This window comes from Oncorhynchus kisutch, linkage group LG21 (assembly GCF_002021735.2).
Source record: "Oncorhynchus kisutch isolate 150728-3 linkage group LG21, Okis_V2, whole genome shotgun sequence".
Lineage (NCBI taxonomy): Eukaryota > Metazoa > Chordata > Actinopteri > Salmoniformes > Salmonidae > Oncorhynchus > Oncorhynchus kisutch.
Genome location: NC_034194.2, coordinates 24485336 through 24503996, shown reverse-complemented (window position 1 = coordinate 24503996; position 18661 = coordinate 24485336). Strand labels below are relative to the sequence as shown.

General features: G+C 44.4%; 3 protein-coding genes across 3 annotated transcripts; all 3 read left to right on the top strand.

The window, feature by feature from the left end:
* The first annotated feature begins 715 nt into the window (after positions 1–715).
* Positions 716–3488, top strand: myct1a (myc target 1a). Its single transcript, XM_020455514.2, has 2 exons — positions 716–1249; positions 2417–3488. Exons 1-2 carry the CDS (start codon positions 1195–1197, stop codon positions 2965–2967), a joined length of 606 nt encoding a protein of 201 aa, XP_020311103.1. The 5' UTR covers positions 716–1194; the 3' UTR covers positions 2968–3488.
* A 1245-nt stretch (positions 3489–4733) lies between these two features.
* serac1 (serine active site containing 1) lies at positions 4734–14308 on the top strand. The gene is made up of 17 exons (XM_020455245.2): positions 4734–4862; positions 5460–5560; positions 5725–5761; positions 5894–6036; positions 6774–6863; positions 7688–7819; positions 7919–8040; positions 8150–8278; positions 8361–8474; positions 8712–8874; positions 10148–10298; positions 12248–12389; positions 12591–12691; positions 12800–12897; positions 12981–13163; positions 13324–13467; positions 13628–14308. Exons 2-17 carry the CDS (start codon positions 5467–5469, stop codon positions 13762–13764), a joined length of 1980 nt encoding a protein of 659 aa, XP_020310834.1. The 5' UTR covers positions 4734–4862; positions 5460–5466; the 3' UTR covers positions 13765–14308.
* Positions 14309–17244: 2936 nt separating this feature from the next.
* On the top strand, positions 17245–18568 carry gtf2h5 (general transcription factor IIH, polypeptide 5). Its single transcript, XM_020454885.2, has 3 exons — positions 17245–17361; positions 17730–17799; positions 17977–18568. Exons 2-3 carry the CDS (start codon positions 17765–17767, stop codon positions 18155–18157), a joined length of 216 nt encoding a protein of 71 aa, XP_020310474.1. The 5' UTR covers positions 17245–17361; positions 17730–17764; the 3' UTR covers positions 18158–18568.
* The last annotated feature ends 93 nt before the right edge of the window (positions 18569–18661 follow it).

The window sequence follows — 18661 nt, the reverse complement described above, 5'->3', positions numbered from 1 at the left end:
AGTCAAAGCAATATGCTGATAGCTCCCCCACCTAGCCTTCTAGGAGGGATAGGCAGGGTCATAGTATTTCTTTCACCTATCCAGTCCTCTTAGATTGGAGGGAGAAAATTACAAAGGGCAGAGTGAAAGGAACAAGGGAGGGACTGAGTGTTGTGTTGAGCTGTGGCCCTGGTTCTCTATCTTATCAGAGCCTAGTGTTTCCACTGGACCTCTACAACCGACACAGGCCTGGACAGCCCATGCAGACACCACTGACCTGGCAGACACTGTGGAAAGACTGAGGTTACAGTATTGACAAAGGGTCTGGAAAACCAGAGCATGTATGCTCAGATATAAAAATAGTTGTTTTGCAGCACATAGAAACACTATTTATGTTATAACCGTTTTGTCTATTCAGTTTTATTAACACCATTCGGGGGTTTCGGCTCCAGCTTCGAAATTCAGACCCAAGGTTGTAATTGGTAGTGTTGCGCTTGAAGAAACTGTCGCCTGTGGTTGCAGAAGTGGACTGGAGAAAAGGAGAAAAACTGCAATGTTTATCATTTTGGAAAAAATGTAATCCGAGATGGTAGCTGACTGTTCCATTATAAAAGCAGGGACATGGAGATTGAGGGGGGGCTGGTTTAGGACTTGAAGGGGTGAATTTGTTTCTTCTCATTAATCAAACTTAAGGAAATGATGGGACAGGAAGTGATTACGGCAGCCCCGCTCCCGCCCCTCCAGGAGGAACTCTGTCCAGGACAGATAAGAGAGCCCCATTCCTAATTTTACGCAGAATAGCAGGAAATGTGACAGTGAAGTTTTCCGCTACCACAAACAAGAGAGCAGCCAGCCCAGTTTTGGAGGGAATCCTGTGTGGCTGAGTTCCTCTGGGCTGACCTCTCTCACTCTGAGAGAGAGAGAGAGAGAGAGAGAGAGAGAGAGAGAGAGAGAGAGAGAGAGAGAGAGAGAGAGAGAGAGAGGGAAAGCGACGCAAAGTGAGAAAGTGAGGGAAGAAAGAAAAGAAGCAGGGAAAGGGAAGGAGGGAGAGAGAAGGAAGGGATAGAGAGAGACAGACAGAGAGTGAGTGATAGAAGAGGAAGAGTGAAGGAGGGATAGGCAGGAGGAAGAAAGAGAGAGACGTGAGGAAGCCAAGGAGAGCTACTGGATGCATAACATTCTCTCCTCTTCTTCTCTGACAGTGCAGAGAAAGTTATGGCCGAAAACAACACCAATCTCTTTCTGGAAATACTTCAGTCATTTGATGTTGGTGAGTTTTTTCAACTCTCTCTCTCAATTCAATTTCAATTTAAGGGGATGTATTGGCATGGGAAACATATGTTTATCTCGCCAAAAAGCAAGTGAAATAGATAATAAACAGAAGTGAAATAAACAATAAAAAATGAACAGTAAACATTACACTCACAAAAGTTCCAAAAGAATAAAGACATTTCAAATGTCATATTATGTCTCTCACTCTCTCAGCTGCTACTCTGCACCTCTATTGTGGTTTCTCTGTTGGCACTTCTCTGTTTTCACTGGAATGTATAGGTTTAATGATGATGAGAGTACTTGAATATTTTGTCAGGAAAAGAAAACATGCATTCAAAACTGCATTTATCGGACCTGACAGACTAGTATTTAGACACAAGGCAAGAACAGACCCATAAAATCAGCAATATTGCAAAGCTTCCTCTTGGTTAGTGTTTTTTCCTCCTTCCTCCCAAATGTCATTTCCAGATGACTTCTTGTCTGCTTTTCCCTTTTCCAACAGAGGACAATGAAAAACTATGTTGAGGTAGCAGAGTACTTTTACACTTCATAAGACCTAACTGTATCCAAAGGCAATGGATTTGTTTTAGCTGGCAGTGGTCCACTGGGATTTGTCCTCTGTTCCTTTCTCTCTTTTCAGAGAGACACATATGGTGACCATAGCGTCTCAGGGAGCAAGTCAAAGACAACAAAATGTTGATCTTTATTTTGTGGGAAGGAGATGTTTTCAGTTTTGTGTCTCTGGAGGACTTGGTCTCATAGTCACCATAGAGGAAGGACTGTGATTATTTGGTTGTGGTGTGCCATTATAGCAGAGTTCTATTAGTTCATCATCATAACAGCGTTGTTGATTTTAGGATAGTGACTTGCTGTGGGCTTGGCAGTACAGATCTGGGCTGGTTCCAAATTGAAACCGTTCCTTCCACAGATTATAAACCACTTAACTTTTACTATTACTTTACAGTTTTAGTTTTTTAGTGTGGCAAATATATATTTTTTTACATGCATGAAGGTATCTATTGAATGTCTAATGATGATGCTAGATGATAATGAGTTTTGAACAGGCCTTTTCATATACATCTCTTTGGTGTCCAAAAACTCTTACTCTGTGTCTCCCTCAAACCAAGATATAACGAATGGCCCCTTCCCTCTCTCTCCTTCCCAGTCTCCCTGATCATAGCTTTCTGTGTGTCCATTGCGGTGGGAATCCTATTGGGGGTGCTGGTCTATGTTGTCCTGACCTGGATGTCCCGTCGCAGGGCCGGCTCGGGCAGTATCACCCGCCGGCCACCTCGCCCGTCCCGCACCTCCCCGCGCACCCGGCCTGGCTTCAATCGCAACAGCAGCTACGACCGGCGGAGCAACAACAGCCTGGTTAGCGCTGCCTTCAGCTTCCACCGCCAGGCATCCTCCCCAGACCAGGCTGACCCTTTGGGTCGCAAACCCAGCTTCAGGGCGTCCACCTTTCACCCACTTCTCCAGTGCAGCCAGATCGCCCGGGAAGCTGAGGAGGGGAGCCAGACCACGTTGCCTCGCACTCCAACCCTGACCACTTCAGCTGGGTCAGCCCACCAAACCGCAGCCCAGGCTGCTGCCACCCCACCCAGGCCCGAGTTGTTCTGGAGCAGTAGTAGTCTGAGGGGGTTCCATGCCACACAGACCCCACCTCCTGCTTATGAGAGCATTATAAGGGCCTACCAGGAGACCTGCACCTGAGGAGGGGATGAATGTGTCCATCCTGATAGTGGACTGACTGAGCCTAGGGTTGTCAATGGGATTTTAGAACAACTGGATATGTTTGACTTGAGGGGAAAATAAATAGCCCTAATGCTAATATATGTTTCTATGTGTGTGTGTGTGTGTGTGTGTGTGTGTGTGTCCCTGGTGAGCAAGAAAGAGATGTTTATTTTCAGATGAGACAGAGTATTTGTTGTACATGTGTGAATGTGTGTGTGTCTAATGAGATTTATAAGATTGAGAACTCATGTTGATTTCCATCATGTACCAACCCAATCCACCCATGTAACTGGACTACTTTCTATTTGTGAGCTTGGACATGCAAAACTATATCGATAAACAATGTTTGCATGATCCAATGAGGGTTCCTCTCCAAGGTAATCTGCAAAATGTGTGTATGATTGTCATGGATCTGATTTATAAAATGGTCACTGTTTTGGTTGGAATTTACTGGACACAGATCATAACTTAACACAATAAAATGCTGAAAGAAATGGTAACGGGCTGTGTTCTGAGTATGAAACGTAATATCATCTGTACCAGAAACGTGTTATTTATGCCCTTATTTGGTGCCACTGCTATCCAGTGTCCAGTCTATAGGCTACACTTTTCTGGTGGGCAAACTGACAGATCTCTCACTGACTCCCTCTCACTGTTTCCTGAGGAAGGAATTATTTCACTGGGCTGAAATGTAAGAGGTCAGGCTTTAGGTGCCCAGTTATACAATGGCCAAAGAGACAGTCTACCACAGAAAAAGCATGATTACATTTCTTCAGCCCCATCCCTCATTCATTTACTAAAAAAGTGGTGGGGTAGTGGCTTTATTGATATTTGAATCCCAGATTGCCCATTTAAAGTGTAGGCCGTCATTGTAAATAAGAATTTGTTCTTCACTGATGTAACAGTATAACTTTAGACCGTCCCTCGCCCATACCCGGACGCGAACCAGGGACCCTCTGCGCACAACAACAACTGACACCCACGAAGCATCGTTACCCATCGCTCCACAAAAGCAGCGGAGAGCAAGTGGAAACACTCCTTCAAGGTCTCAGAGCAAGTGACGTCACCGATTGAAACGCTATTTAGCGCGTACCACCGCTAACTAAGCTAGCGTTTCACATCCGTTACACTGACTTGCTTAGTTAAGTAAAGGTTCAATTCAAAGAAGAAAAAACACTTACATTAGTGGATATTGACCAGCCACAGGAGGTTGGTGGCACATTCATTGCTGAGAACGGGCTGGGCTCGTGGTAATGACTGGAGCAGAGTCAATGGAATGGAATCAAATACATCAAACACATCATGGTTTCCAGGTGTTTGATGCCATTCCATTTGTTCCATTCCGACCATTATTATGAGCCGTCCTCCCCTCAGCAGCCTCCTCTGTGACAGACCAGCAGAAGAATATTTAAGTTTAGGCATAGGGGTCAAAATAAATGGGTGACTTCCAGAGTGGCGACGGGATCAATAAACCCATCAACTTCGGGACACACACACACAAACGGGACTTGTAACAAAACTAGCATTACATTAAAATGAACAAATTCCCCCTGTCATTTTACTAAATATAAACCTCAGAAACAGTTTAACACTGCATTTGGGAGGTAGTTAATATTTTACATGCGTCAAGTTTGCACGTGTCATATAATTAGGCACTCTCTTCATTATTTGGTTTAATCGTGTTTAATGAGCATTACGGTAGTTGGAGATCTGGAAATAAATGTTTTATGCTTTGAGGTACTACGGTAAGTGACGTTTGTTACATGAGACTGGCGCAGTTTATTTTTTCACAACACAGCTGACAGGTTGGGGTTGTTGGAGAGGAAGCTCTCTATTAGCCCTTCAAAATACAGAAATTAAATCTTCGAAATAAGGTAAATTTGTATCATGTCTAGCAAACTACACCCATCACTTCAAGCCTGGTTACAAGTCTTACAATCTCATGTTTGTCTGTTACGCTACGTTAGCTAACTTCAGCTGTATAATTCACGTTACATTTTCCCAAGTTTTTTAGCTAGCTGGCTAGTTACTGTAGGTACACGTGACCCAAGTTGATCCGATAGCTCAATCATATCGCAGACTGGATGTTTGTCTAATCTAAGAACTACCCATCGGCAAAATAAATGGTTGCTCTTTCTAATGGGAACATTGCATTGGCTGGCTAGCAAGCTAACGTTAGCTAGTTTCATGTTAAAGTTACCTACCAGAGCCAGGCACCTTGACTTATCTATGATAGTATAGCTAGCTAACTAGACAACGGTAGCTTGCTGGCTAACCTGTCATGTATCTTGCGTCATGAGGCTATCACAACATCTAAACTGAAACTATGAATACATACAACAATGTAACGTTCACATACATTGATTAGGCTATTCAGGGTACTGTAGTTTAGTTTCTCTCAGCCATTTGCGGTAATAGTGCTGAAGCTATGTTTACTGGCTCTTTTGATGTCTCTGGGTGAATGTGTGTAGATAGAGGATGTCTGTGGCTGCACTCCGTCTGATACGCTGCAGGAGGCTGAGCAGCACCTCTGGCCCTGGTGTGAAGAAGGTGCTGCCGTGGAGGGACATCAGTATGTTATGGGACTGTGCTGTCCCCCTTCACAATCCACACTCAATAAGGAAATATGATCACTTATCAAATAGCTGATACACCCACATAATGTGTAATCATCTGGAATTCTTTAATATCCTTAGTTATTAAAAAAACAACGTATTTGTCTTGTTTTGATTTCAGGGAAAATTGCAAAGATGACCGGAGCTGTCATATTGGGGTAGGTGAAGATAACCACTTCACATATAAACACTCAGCCATACTAAGTTATTTTATTTTGGGTTCATTGGGTATGGAGAGCTATCTGCTCTAACTACTGTATATCTTGTCTATGGCTTCATTCCTCTCTCAGGGGTTGCATGTTTATCACATACGAGGTGGTTTCCTTGAACAAGGCGGTACGCATCGACACGCAGGCCATTCAGCAGGAAAAGCTCAAGTCCTACATCTACCTGTCAGCCACGCCCTCTAAAGAGCAGGAGAACCTTGGCACAGGTACATTATGTAATTTACCTCACCTTTGCTTTGTGACAAGGCATTGTCATGCGCTCTCTGATAAAAATAGTTATCAGTACATACATGATATTACACATAGGGAATGCTGGGACTGCTTTTTCTCTCTATCTGGTTTACAACCCAAAATGGAGGGTTTTTTGGAACACATTTGAATTCAAATCAAATTAATTTATATAGCCCTTCTTACATCAGCTGATATCTCAACATGCTGTACAGAAATCCCCAAGACTTCCTCAATAGTCTACCCAACAAAAGGCCCACATGTGGTGCATGTTATCACAGAAAATATTTTGGCTGAGTTTTCATTTATGAGGAGTTGTTGAGGGGTTTCTTTCAGGTCCAGGTGTCCAGCGACGACAGTCTTCCTTCCTCCCTCCCTCTGCTCTCCCTCCTGGGTACTGTAGCTCAGCCTGTCTGGTCCCTGCTCTCACTTCCACTGGTCAAGGCTGCTGTGAATGAAAACAGACCGTCCAGCCAAGACTGATAGGAAACGGTTTAGAGAAGCAGTAAACAGAAGCAAGCAACGGCTGTGATTTTATAACCAGATTTACAGGCTAAGAGCCTATTGTTTGGTCAATTTTACTAGAAAATGTGCAGGTAGATCAACCAGAGGTCCAGCCTAGAGCAGTATACATTTATAGCTTGGTACATAGTTAAAATACTGTGTTATAACATGTTAATTATTGATCGTAACCAAACCCATGTATCTGTTTCAGGGCTCACATATAAGGCCAGGAGAGAACTTCATAAAGCAGCAAGGAGGTTTCTGGAAGTTTCCTCAAGGATTCTTCTGAGGCCTCTGGATGGTGAGAAAGATCCACTGAAAGTAGTTTCCTACTACACAGCACTAAATTCACAACTGCAGTATTGTTTTTGTAATTTTTTTTACTAAAGCTACAGCTGCATTTAGAAAACCTAACACAATACTTTAGTTGTTGTATCACATGAATTTCAACTTCCTATTCTGCTAGTACTGGAAAGCAGAAGTCAGTGTTGTGATAGAAACATTAGAGTTCATCCTCCAAGCCTCGGGTAAAGCTCAGTTGGGTTATTTCAGACACACACGGATGGACGTCAGTAGGTTTGTTATTGAGACAACGTGTTAACTTCAGGAAACACCTGCCCTTCACTTCCTGGGTTTGAATGAAAGCTTTTAGTGTGTGTCTTCATTCATGTACTTTTGTGTGTATTCTTATGCTTGAGTCATCATCAGTCACAGGTGTGGACTGAACCCCCCCCACCCCTCCTTAATGCTTTATAATGTGACAGACATTATGTAATTCAATTGTACAATGGGGATTGTACTACAGATTCTGCGTAGATTGTACATTCAAAACGGTTCTAACATTAACCTTTTCTGACCTTACTGTTTGACACTTGATAGCTGCCCCGGCTGCCCCGCCGATGATAACAGCAGGTCTGCAGTCTCATTGCTGTAGTACAGTAGTAGAATAATGATTGATGGTATTAGGTGGTAGATTGTCTTTGTTTGTACTGTAGATGATATTGGACCCTTGGTAGTTTAGGTGTAGTTCTTAAATGTATTTCAAATTAAATATATTATGTATGAAATGCTTGTAAAAATATCCATATTTTCATCATAAAAGTCTAAATTGTAACTGTGTGTCAGAGCACCTGAGTCATATGGATGCGGACCCCCATGAGGTGGCGCTGTGGGTCCTGTTGAAGAGGGCTTGTTCAGCCAATAGGACCAGCAGACTGTCAGCTGTACAGGAGCTGGCCCAGAACCACCACTGGCATGGTGAGACATCACCACTTTCAACCTGTAAATGTGAAATGTGTGCTAGTGAACGGTGATAGTGTTTGATAGGGATTGGTCCGTTACCCCTGTCCATCACAGACTACCAGTACCAGACAGCTGCGCAGGCTATAGACCAGAGGACGGCGTTGGGTCTGGCCCGCACCTCTCAAGTGGACCAACGCTTCTTCCTGTCCCCGCCTGTCCTGCCTTGGGTGGAAGATGTAGGTATCTGTCACCGATGGGGATTAAAATGATTGTGTATCAAATGAAATTTTATGAATGTTCTGTGTATGTTTTAATGTGAGTGTGTTTGTTTGGCCCTCTGCTTAGAGGTTGTCTGTAGAAGACGGTCTGAGGCTGCTGCTGGCATCTCTCCCCCAGTCTGAGGTGGACCAGTGTGTCCAGTACTTCACCTCACTGGCCCTGAGGGAGAGTACCCAGTCCCTGGCTGCACAGAGGGTAAGAGATGCTCACACACATATTTAGACATATACTCACTCACACACAATGTTAGGTAGATAACTGGATCTCTCTGTTTTAGGGGGGTCTGTGGTGTTTTGGTGGGAATGGACTGCCCTATGCCCAAAGCCTCACTTCTGTCCCCTCTGAGAAGGTTGAGTCCTTCTGTCTACAGGCTCTAGTGCAGCACTCCAAGGTTATGTAACATTTTGCTTTAACCACCTGTAACTCAAGCATACATTTTGTCAAGGGACTTTTGAAAAACATTGTTAGCCTTTATTGTCTAGATACATGAACATCTTTTTCATCATACCTTGTAACTCACCATAACAGACCCTCAAGGTTTTCATATCATAGTGTCAACGACTGTATCCTATCAGGGGATATTAAGAGCATATAAATGCATTCTAACACCTGTATGTCTGTTCTCCAGGTCCAGAGTCACTGCGACCACATCGTGGCCAACGGGGGCCTGCAGCTCCTTCAGAGGGTCTACCAGCTCCGCAGAGACTCCCCGAAGATCCAGAGAAACATTGTACGCATCATCGGCAACCTGGCTCTCAACGACAGCGTGCACCAAGCCATAGTACAGTCAGGTGGGTGCTAGCTCTCCCCTCAGTGTGTCAGGTGGGTGCTAGTTATCCTCTCAGTGTGTCAGGTAGGTTCTAGCTCTCTGCTCAGTGTTAGGTGGGTCGAGCCTTCTGCTTAGTGTGTCAGGCGGGTGCTAGCTCTCCGCTCAGTGTGTCAGGCGGGTGCTAGCTCTCCGCTCAGTGTGTCAGGCGGGTGCTAGCTCTCCGCTCAGTGTGTCAGGCGGGTGCTAGCTCTCCGCTCAGTGTGTCAGGCGGGTGCTAGCTCTCCGCTCAGTGTGTCAGGCGGGTGCTAGCTCTCTGCGCAGTGTGTCAGGCGGGTGCTAGCTCTCCGCTCAGTGTGTCAGGCGGGTGCTAGCTCTCCGCTCAGTGTGTCAGGCGGGTGCTAGCTCTCCGCTCAGTGTGTCAGGCGGGTGCTAGCTCTCCGCTCAGTGTGTCAGGCGGGTGCTAGCTCTCCGCTCAGTGTGTCAGGCGGGTGCTAGCTCTCCGCTCAGTGTGTCAGGCGGGTGCTAGCTCTCCGCTCAGTGTGTCAGGCGGGTGCTAGCTCTCCGCTCAGTGTGTCAGGCGGGTGCTAGCTCTCCGCTCAGTGTGTCAGGCGGGTGCTAGCTCTCCGCTCAGTGTGTCAGGCGGGTGCTAGCTCTCCGCTCAGTGTGTCAGGCGGGTGCTAGCTCTCCGCTCAGTGTGTCAGGCGGGTGCTAGCTCTCCGCTCAGTGTGTCAGGCGGGTGCTAGCTCTCCGCTCAGTGTGTCAGGCGGGTGCTAGCTCTCCGCTCAGTGTGTCAGGCGGGTGCTAGCTCTCCGCTCAGTGTGTCAGGCGGGTGCTAGCTCTCCGCTCAGTGTGTCAGGCGGGTGCTAGCTCTCCGCTCAGTGTGTCAGGCGGGTGCTAGCTCTCCGCTCAGTGTGTCAGGCGGGTGCTAGCTCTCCGCTCAGTGTGTCAGGCGGGTGCTAGCTCTCCGCTCAGTGTGTCAGGCGGGTGCTAGCTCTCCGCTCAGTGTGTCAGGCGGGTGCTAGCTCTCCGCTCAGTGTGTCAGGCGGGTGCTAGCTCTCCGCTCAGTGTGTCAGGCGGGTGCTAGCTCTCCGCTCAGTGTGTCAGGCGGGTGCTAGCTCTCCGCTCAGTGTGTCAGGCGGGTGCTAGCTCTCCGCTCAGTGTGTCAGGCGGGTGCTAGCTCTCCGCTCAGTGTGTCAGGCGGGTGCTAGCTCTCAGCTCAGTGTGTCAGGGGTACTGGCTATCGGATTTTGTTCTGTTACTAGTTCCATCATATGTGATGTTCTGTTACCTTGCAGGTTGGGTGCCAGTGCTAGCAGAGATGATGCAGTCTCCACACATCATACAGGCGTCCCATGCTGCTCGGGCTCTGGCCAACCTGGACAGGGAGACGGTCAAGGAGAAGTACCAGGATGGAGTCTACGTGTTACATCCCCAGTGCCGAACCAGGTACACATCATTCATCATGACTAAGAATGTTTCCATCGACAGTTATGTGAATAAAGTCATACCGCATAAAAAAAATTAAAGACACGACAGCTATGATGGAAACAGGAAGTTTCGGTACAATTTTATGAATGCAGACAAATCATTTGTTTGCTCAACATGGTAGGATCTTTTTGTGTCTGTAAAATGTATTATGCAAGAAATGAAGGTGAAAATGCCTTTATGCTCAAATATTGATATAATAACCATCATATCGAAGTAAACTTGGCATCAAGCATAAGCACTATATATATATAAGCACTATATATACAAAATTATGTGTGTGGATTCGGCTATTTCAGCCACACTCGTTGCTGACAGGTGTATCAAATCGAGCACGCAGCCATGCAATCATTGTCAGTAGAATGGCCTTACTGAAGAGCTCAGTGACTTTCAATGTGGCACCATCATAGGATGCCACCTTTCCAACAGGTCAGTTTATCACATTTCTGCCCTGCAAGAGCTGCCCCGGTCAACTGTAAGTGCTGTTATTGTGAAGTGGAAACATCTAGGAGCAACAACGGCTCAGCCGCGAAGTGGTAGGCCACACAAGGTTCACAGAGCGGGACTGTTGAGTGCTGAAGTACACAGCACGTAAAAAATCGTCTGTCCTCAGGTTGCAACACTCACTACCGTGTTCCAAACTGCTTCTGGAAGCAACGTCAGCACAATACCTTTTAGTCTGTAGCTTCATTTCCATAGCCAAGCATCCGCACACAAGACTAAGATAACCATGCTCAATTCCAAGCGTAGTCTGGAGTGGTGTAATGTTCGCCGCCATTGGACTCTGGAGCAGTGGAAACGCGTTCTCTGGAGCGATGAATCATGTTTCACCATCTGGCAGTCTTACGGACAAATCTGTATTTGGCGGATACCAGGAGAATGCTACCTGCCCCAATGCATAGTGCCAACTGTACAGTTTGGTGGAGGAGGAATAATGGTCTGGAGCTGTTTTTCATGGTTCGGGCTAGGCCCCTTAGTTCCAGTTAAGGGAAATCTTAATGCTACAGCATACAATGACATTCTAGATGATTCTGTGCTTCCAACAATGTGCCAACAGTTTGGGGAAGGCCCTTTCCTGTTTTTGCATGACAATGCCCCCGTGCACAAAGTGAGGTCCGTACAGAAATGTTTCGTCCAGATGGATGTGGAAGACCTTTTTTTTTTTTTGTATAATAAAAAAAATGTAAACCGCTTTTTCTCCCCAATTTCGTTGTATCCAATTGGTAGTTACAGTCTTGTCTCATCGCTGCAACTCCTGTATGGACTCGGGAGAGGCGAAGGTCGAGAGCCGTGCGTCCTCTGAAACACAACCCAACCAAGCCGCACTGCTACTTGACACAATGCCCACTTAACCTGGAAGCCAGCCGCACCAATGTGTTGGAGGAAACATTGTACACCTGGCGACCATGTCAGCATGCACTGCGCCCGGCCCGGCACAAGGAATCGCTAGAGCACAATGAGACAAGGAAATTACGGCCGGCCAAACTCTCTCCTAACCCGGACGACGCTGGGCCAATTGTGCACCGCCCCATGGGTCTCCCGGTCGCGGCCGGCTCTGACACAGCTTGTGATCGAACACGGGTCTGTAGTGACGCCTAAAGCACTGTGATGCTGGGCGTTAGACCGCTGTGCTAGTCGGGAGGTCACACGCACTGATTTTTATCTACAAAAAGAGACTCCCCACTGGTGGGAAAATTTGCAAATCAAATTTTATTTGTCACATGCACCAAATTCAACAGGTGTAGTAGCCCTTACAGTGAAATTATTACTTACATTTTCTTTATGCAGATTCTAGATTATTCGCATTAAACTGTCACCAATTGGATGGAAATCTAGCTACTGTCAAAGAATTCAAGGTACCATATTCACACAACCACTCCCTATTTGTTTTTTATGCATTCTGTCTCCAGCCAGCCAATCAAAGCGGATGTTCTCTTTGTTCACGGGCTCCTGGGGGCGGCCTTTAAGACGTGGCGGCAGAAGGACTGTGACCCTACAGAGGAGGAGAAGGCAGAGGGTGTCAGCGAGGACTACACAGAGTGCTGGCCCAAGGTAAACCTGGTAGAGGGTGGTTTATTACGTGTCACTGTAATACTCATGACTTTACCACCAGATGGGAGAATGTTGGCTTTGCTGATCTAGTCACCTTAGCCAATGTAGAATGTATGTTTGAGTCATATGATGCCAAATCTGCTCACCAACGTCCTCTCTCCCTTTTTGACTGGTTCTTTCTCACCCCTCCCCATTGGTCAGTCATGGTTGGCTGCAGACTGCCCCAACCTGAGGGTTCTATCTGTGGAGTATGACACTCACCTAAGTGACTGGAGAGCCAAGTGTCCTGTTGAAAACCAGAGGTGTGTGTCTCCTCTTTCCTCTGCTTTCTTAGTGTGACCATATTACTGTATCATTCAGACATTCTTGGTGACAACTCCACTGATACTGTTGTATGCCTGTGCCCTTAGGATGTCTCTGGCCTATAGGAGTCGAGAGCTGCTGAAGAAGCTAAAGTCTGCAGGAGTAGGAGACAGGCCTGTGGTCTGGGTTTCACATAGCATGGGAGGTAAGCTATCTTTCACTATTTAGCAAAAAATTGACAATGGACAAAAACCTGTTAGTTTTGAATTCTCTATCATTTCCTATCAGGTTTGCTGGTGAAGAAGATGCTGCTAGATGCGTCGAGGGACCCAGACATGAAAGAACTTATGAAGAACACCAAGGGTGTCATGTTCTACAGTGTGCCCCACCATGGCACCTTCATGGCAGAGTACTCTGTCAACGTCAGATACCTCCTCTTCCCCTCCGTAGAGGTCCGGGAGCTCTGCAGAGGTATGGACAGAAGTAATTTGGGATTATTCTGGAGGTCAGGTTAGAGAGAACGATTCTTAACAACAGCTTTAGTAATAACCTCCCATTGCATCTGTGTTACAGATAACAAACATACTACTGTTTATGGTGTTATTGCATCATTGTCCATACATATTCCCAGACTCTCCAGCGCTGCGTGACCTGAATATCAACTTCCTGAACATGGCCAAGGACAGGGAGTTCAATGTGCTGAGCTTTGCAGAGACGATGCCCACCACCATCGGCCCCATGATCAAGATACTGGTGGTGCCAACGCAGTCAGCAGGTAGGCCACTGTTATTTAATGCATTCTGTAGAACGTAGCCACCGGAGACCCATATCTAAAATGTATCTATGAATTAAGTTTTTTTCTTTCAATTCAAATTCTTGAACTTTTGAACTTCTTCCATGTGTATCTCTTAACTCTGAGACTACTCCGGTTTCAGATCTGGGCATTGGGGACCTGGTCCAGGTGGATGTGGATCACCTCAATATCTGCAAGCCTGAGAAGAAAGACTCGTTCCTCTACAAGCGCAGCCTACAGTTCATCCAGGATGCACTGAAGGGCTACACCAGCCACTGACATGTCAACAGCCGTTTTGATGCTTGAATTGGAAGACTAAGGAGTACTGGCGCACAGAACTGTCTCTCCTTGTTGCACATTTAAAGAAATGTGTTTACAAAAAAATATACATTTTATGTATGAAGGATTTATGAAAACATATTAATTGGGTTTATTATAGAAAATGGTGCTCCACTTGTTCTCCAGCTAGATATCACCTAGCACTTATGAAACAGATGAGTTTTATTTAAAAGATTTAAAAAATGATCTCGACCATGTTTACAGGTAGTTTAAAGCTGTAAAAAAGACAGTATATTGACTTTTCTAGTTCTTCTTCCCCTTTGTCCTTGATCCTGGTCAAGTAGATATTTTAACATTTCATGTGTACTGCACTTACTGTACTTTAACCAAAAGACACTGTACTACCTTGCAACTCATTCATTGATTACACAGTATGAATTCGGGGCTTGAGTGGTGTGCTTAAGGTCGACTTATTTTATTTAATTTTATTTAACTTAAGAGCTGTAAGTATATATATATTAAAACTTAAAGCATTGCCTTGTTACTGTATTTTTTTTTTTACCTTTATTTAACCAGGCAAGTCAGTTAAGAACAAATTCTTATTTTCAATGACGGCCTGGGAACAGTGGGTTAACTGCCTGTTCAGGGGCAGAACGACAGATTTGTACCTTGTCAGCTCGGGGGATTGAACTTTCAACCTTCCGGTTACTAGTCCGACGCTCTAACCACTAGGCTACGCTGCCGCCCCAAGTATGTACCATACTGTATTATTTCCTCAAGCCTTACCTCAGATACACATGAAATATTTTTAAGACTGGTTGATATGTATATTTTGTTGAACTGGAACCTGGCCACGTGATGCTCACTAACTCCATTGTATTGCTAATTAAGACTTAACTTGTATTTATCAATGTAACAAGAAGTCATGCATATGGCTCATTTACATTTGAACTTTGACAGACATGTCCATGTCAAATCAACTATGTGCAAAATAAAAAGCAGTAATGGTAAGAGAATATATGTTATGCCATTGATGGCAGGTTTTGAACACTTGCTTTGAATCATAAGCTTTTAACTTTCACTCCACCTAACCCAGTGGTTCCCAAACTTTTTATAGTCCCGTACCCCTTCAAACATTCGACCTCCAGCTGCGTACCCAGTCTAGCATCAGGGTCAGCGCACTCTCAAATGTTGTTTTTTGCCATCATTGTATGCCTGCCACACACACTACCTTTATTAAACATAAGAATGAGTGTGAGTTTGTCACAACCTGGCTCGTGGGAAGCGACAAAGAGCCCTTATAGGACCAGGGCACAAATAATAATATAATAAATCAATAATTTTAATCTTTAATTAGCCATCTTACATAACTTTATTTGTTAATCGGAAATTATGAATAACTCATCACAAGTTAATAACTCTGCAATGTTGGGTTGTATTGGAGAGAGTCACAGTCTTAAATCATTTTCATAAATCATCAGTCACAGTCTGTGCCTGTATTTAGTTTCCATGCTAGTGAAGGCCGAGAATCCACTCACGGGTACGTGGTCGCAAAGGGCATCAGTGTCTAAACAGTTGCGATTTGCCAAGCAGGAACCAGAAATCTGGCAGTGGCTTCTGATAAAATTCAATTCAACGAACCCAGTTGTTTGTGTCATCCGTTTCGGGAAAGTACTTATCGCGCTATATCACGTTTGACATTGTCCGTAAGCTTGAGTGCATTTGCACACAAAAAAAATCATACAATGATGGAAAGACCTGTGTGTTGTCCTTGTTAATGCAGACAGAGAAGAGCTCCAACTTCTTAACCACAACCTCAATTTTGTCCCGCACAGTGAATATAGTTGGGCAGTCCCTGTAATCCTAGATTCAGATGATTCAGGCGAGAAAAAACATCAACCAGATAGGCCAGTCGTGTGAGAAATCATCATGCAAGTGGTCAGACAAGTAAAAATGAAGGTCAGTAAAGAAAACTTGGGTAAGCTCGTCTCTCAATTAAAAAAAAAAACGTGTCAATACTTTCCCCCTTGATAACTAGCGCACTTCTTTCTGTATGTTGTAAAAGCGTTCATGGTCGCTGCCCATATCATTGCATAGTGCAGAAAATACACGAGAGTTCAGGGGCCTTGCTTTAACAAAGTTAACAATTTTCACAGTAGTGTCCAAAACGTCTTTCATGCTGTCAGGCAGCAAAAAGCCTCTCGATGCTGCAGTGTCCCAAGTGGCGTCGGGAGCAACTGTTTGCACGCGTGTTATCACTCCACCATGTCTCCTTGTCATGGCTTTTGCACCATCAGTACAGATACCAACACATCAACCACCAAAGTCCATTTGATGTCACAAAGCTGTCCAGTACTTTAAAAATATAATCTCCTGTTGTCCTGGTTTGCAGAAGAGGTCTTCCTTAATTGACCTCCAAAAAACGTAACGGACATATACCAGGAGCTGTGCCAGGCCCAACACGTCTGTTGACTCATCCAGCTGTAACGAATAGAATTCACTGGCTTGTAGGTGAAGCAGTAATTGTTTCAAAACATCTGCATGTCACTGATGCGTCGTGAAACAGTGATGTTTGATGAAGCGACCGTCTGTATAGTTGTTTTTTGCCTTTCCCCCCAGCATTGTCCCAACCATAGCCCTTCTTATTAATAGTATATGTTGCTTTTATACATGTCTTACTACTCGAAAGACGTCTTAATTCGCGTTCAAAAAACTAATGTGGCTTATTTTTCTAATTGACATGTTTTGTTTCCAAATGTCTGCGCAAGAGTGAAGGTTTCATCAAGTTGTGAGATAGTACTTTTGCGCATATAACACACTGTGGCTGAGGAAAGGCACTACTTCCAATATAAGTGAACCCCAAATCAATGTAGTTCTCATCATATTTGCTCATCGATGGTTCAAAGTCCCTGTCTGTTGTTCAGTGCTTTCCCGGTTAAGGGGGCAGTAGCTCTTCGGCTGCATCAGATTCACAACTGGAGGCTGAATGTTTGAAGGTGTCCATGCTAGCTGGGCTAAAAACAAATGTAGAATTACTGATGCTAAGCATTGGATGTGCTCGTCGTGGAAGCAGAACTACCTGTCGTCGACAGGTGCAGGTGTAGTACTGCTGGTAGTAGCAGTACTAACGTTACCAGTAGAGCTGTATGTGTTTATGGACCCGTGCATTAGTTTTTTAAAACAATTTATCAATTTTCGAGCAAACTAAATGAGCAGCAGCTACGCTTAGATACATAATGGACCGTTAGTGGAATTCCCACCAAGAGAGTAACGGTTACTGTGATTGGATGTTAATTATTTGACTAGGCTACCTGTATTTTACATTGTGTTGTCATTTCGCTGAACACCAGATGGTTTAATGAAACGAGGTTGCTCAGGGGAGAAAAAAACTCAGGGAGAAAAAAATAAATGGACTGTTTGAAAATGTGAAAAAATCTATACATTTAAAAAAAAAAAAAAACATTTTGCATACCCCAGTTTGGGAATACCTGACCTAAACCTTTATACCTCATCAGACACCATACATCCCACAATGCCTTTCGCGTTAAGGCATTTTGTACGCAGCCAGCCATCAACACTGTTGAGCAAACAAGCTCCGTAAGTACAGAATAATCCACCGATTAGCTATTTATCGCCACAAAATGGCAATCAGCAAAGAGCTGATCTATTCTAGCCTGAATTTTCGCAAATGAGCAGGCTTTGAGATTGTGACGGAAACATGTCAGACTGAGCATTTCGAAGTGTAGCAAACTAGGCTAACTAGCTATTCAGCAATGATGCTAATAACGCCAGCTAACGTTACCTAGTCCTTACTTTGCTCCTCTTTGTCTCACTTTAATATTAGTAAATCACCTCTGCAGTGAGAAGCTACAGTTCAGTTAATTACTTTTAGAATGTGTCATACGTCAAGGTGCATGTCACATTGTGTTGGTGTTCACGCCTATATTTTGTTTGCTTTTTTCCAGGTTTTGGAGACTGGTGTTTGGAATCTAACATTATCATGGTCAACGTACTAAAGGGTGTTCTTGTCGAGTGGTATGCATGCACAAAGCCTATCATATTTTATGATTATCAAACTGAAATCAATCAAGCTAATCACATGAATCAGGCAGAAAATCCAGCCTGTCTGCTATACTGTACCAGCTATGATAATCAGATGTTTCAGAAGAAAACCACAGGTTTCATATCTTCTTTCCCCACTACTTGAAACAGTGACCCTGCCATGAAGCAGTTCCTACTGTACCTAGATGAGACATCTGCCCTGGGAAAGAAGTTTATCATCCAGGACCTTGACGACACCCATGTTTTCATTCTGGCTGAGGTGGTCCACATACTCCAGGAGAGAGTTGGGGAGCTGATGGATCAGAACTCCTTCCCCATCACTCAGAAATAAAGAAGGAAGTAGATGCTTCAGCAATATAACAAATGATATTCTTCACAAACATTGAACTGTCTGTTTGGGGATATTTGTTCAGTGACAAATTTGTATTTATAGGTATGAGCCTTTATTCTGCATGCCAGCTGTCCATGTTTTTTTCCCCCAGTTATGTGGAGTAATTCAAGGAATTTATTTTTAAATAAGAAACGTTTATTTGTTTTTCATCCAAACTGGTGCAAATATAAGTTTTGTTACGTGTGTTGTCTTGATCATGCTTTAAAATGAGACTGGTGGTGATTAGCCTACACTGCAAAATTACGAATGACCAGTGTTTAAGCCCACTTTAATTCACCTGTTTCTATGGTGTATATTCATAACTTTTGGATGGCTTAAATTAGATGTAATAAACTTTTGTACCTGTCTCAATTAGCTTTAAATTGTGTTTTATTATACATTTCCTGCACTCTTTTCTTGTCCATGATTAGGTTTCTTGGGTTTTTACGGTAAAGCCAGCCAATT

Bases quoted from the DNA above. Each gene is read 5' to 3' on its own strand.
- myct1a (XM_020455514.2), top strand. From the start codon at position 1,195: ATGGCCGAAAACAACACCAATCTCTTTCTGGAAATACTTCAGTCATTT. The intron at 1,250-2,416 runs GTGAGTTTTTTC...TCTCCTTCCCAG, and splicing joins ACTTCAGTCATTTGATGTTG to TCTCCCTGATCATAGCTTTC.
- serac1 (XM_020455245.2), top strand. From the start codon at position 5,467: ATGTCTGTGGCTGCACTCCGTCTGATACGCTGCAGGAGGCTGAGCAGC. The intron at 10,299-12,247 runs GTACACATCATT...TTCTGTCTCCAG, and splicing joins CATCCCCAGTGCCGAACCAG to CCAGCCAATCAAAGCGGATG. The intron at 12,898-12,980 runs GTAAGCTATCTT...ATTTCCTATCAG, and splicing joins GGTTTCACATAGCATGGGAG to GTTTGCTGGTGAAGAAGATG.
- gtf2h5 (XM_020454885.2), top strand. From the start codon at position 17,765: ATGGTCAACGTACTAAAGGGTGTTCTTGTCGAGTG. The intron at 17,800-17,976 runs GTATGCATGCAC...TACTTGAAACAG, and splicing joins AAGGGTGTTCTTGTCGAGTG to TGACCCTGCCATGAAGCAGT.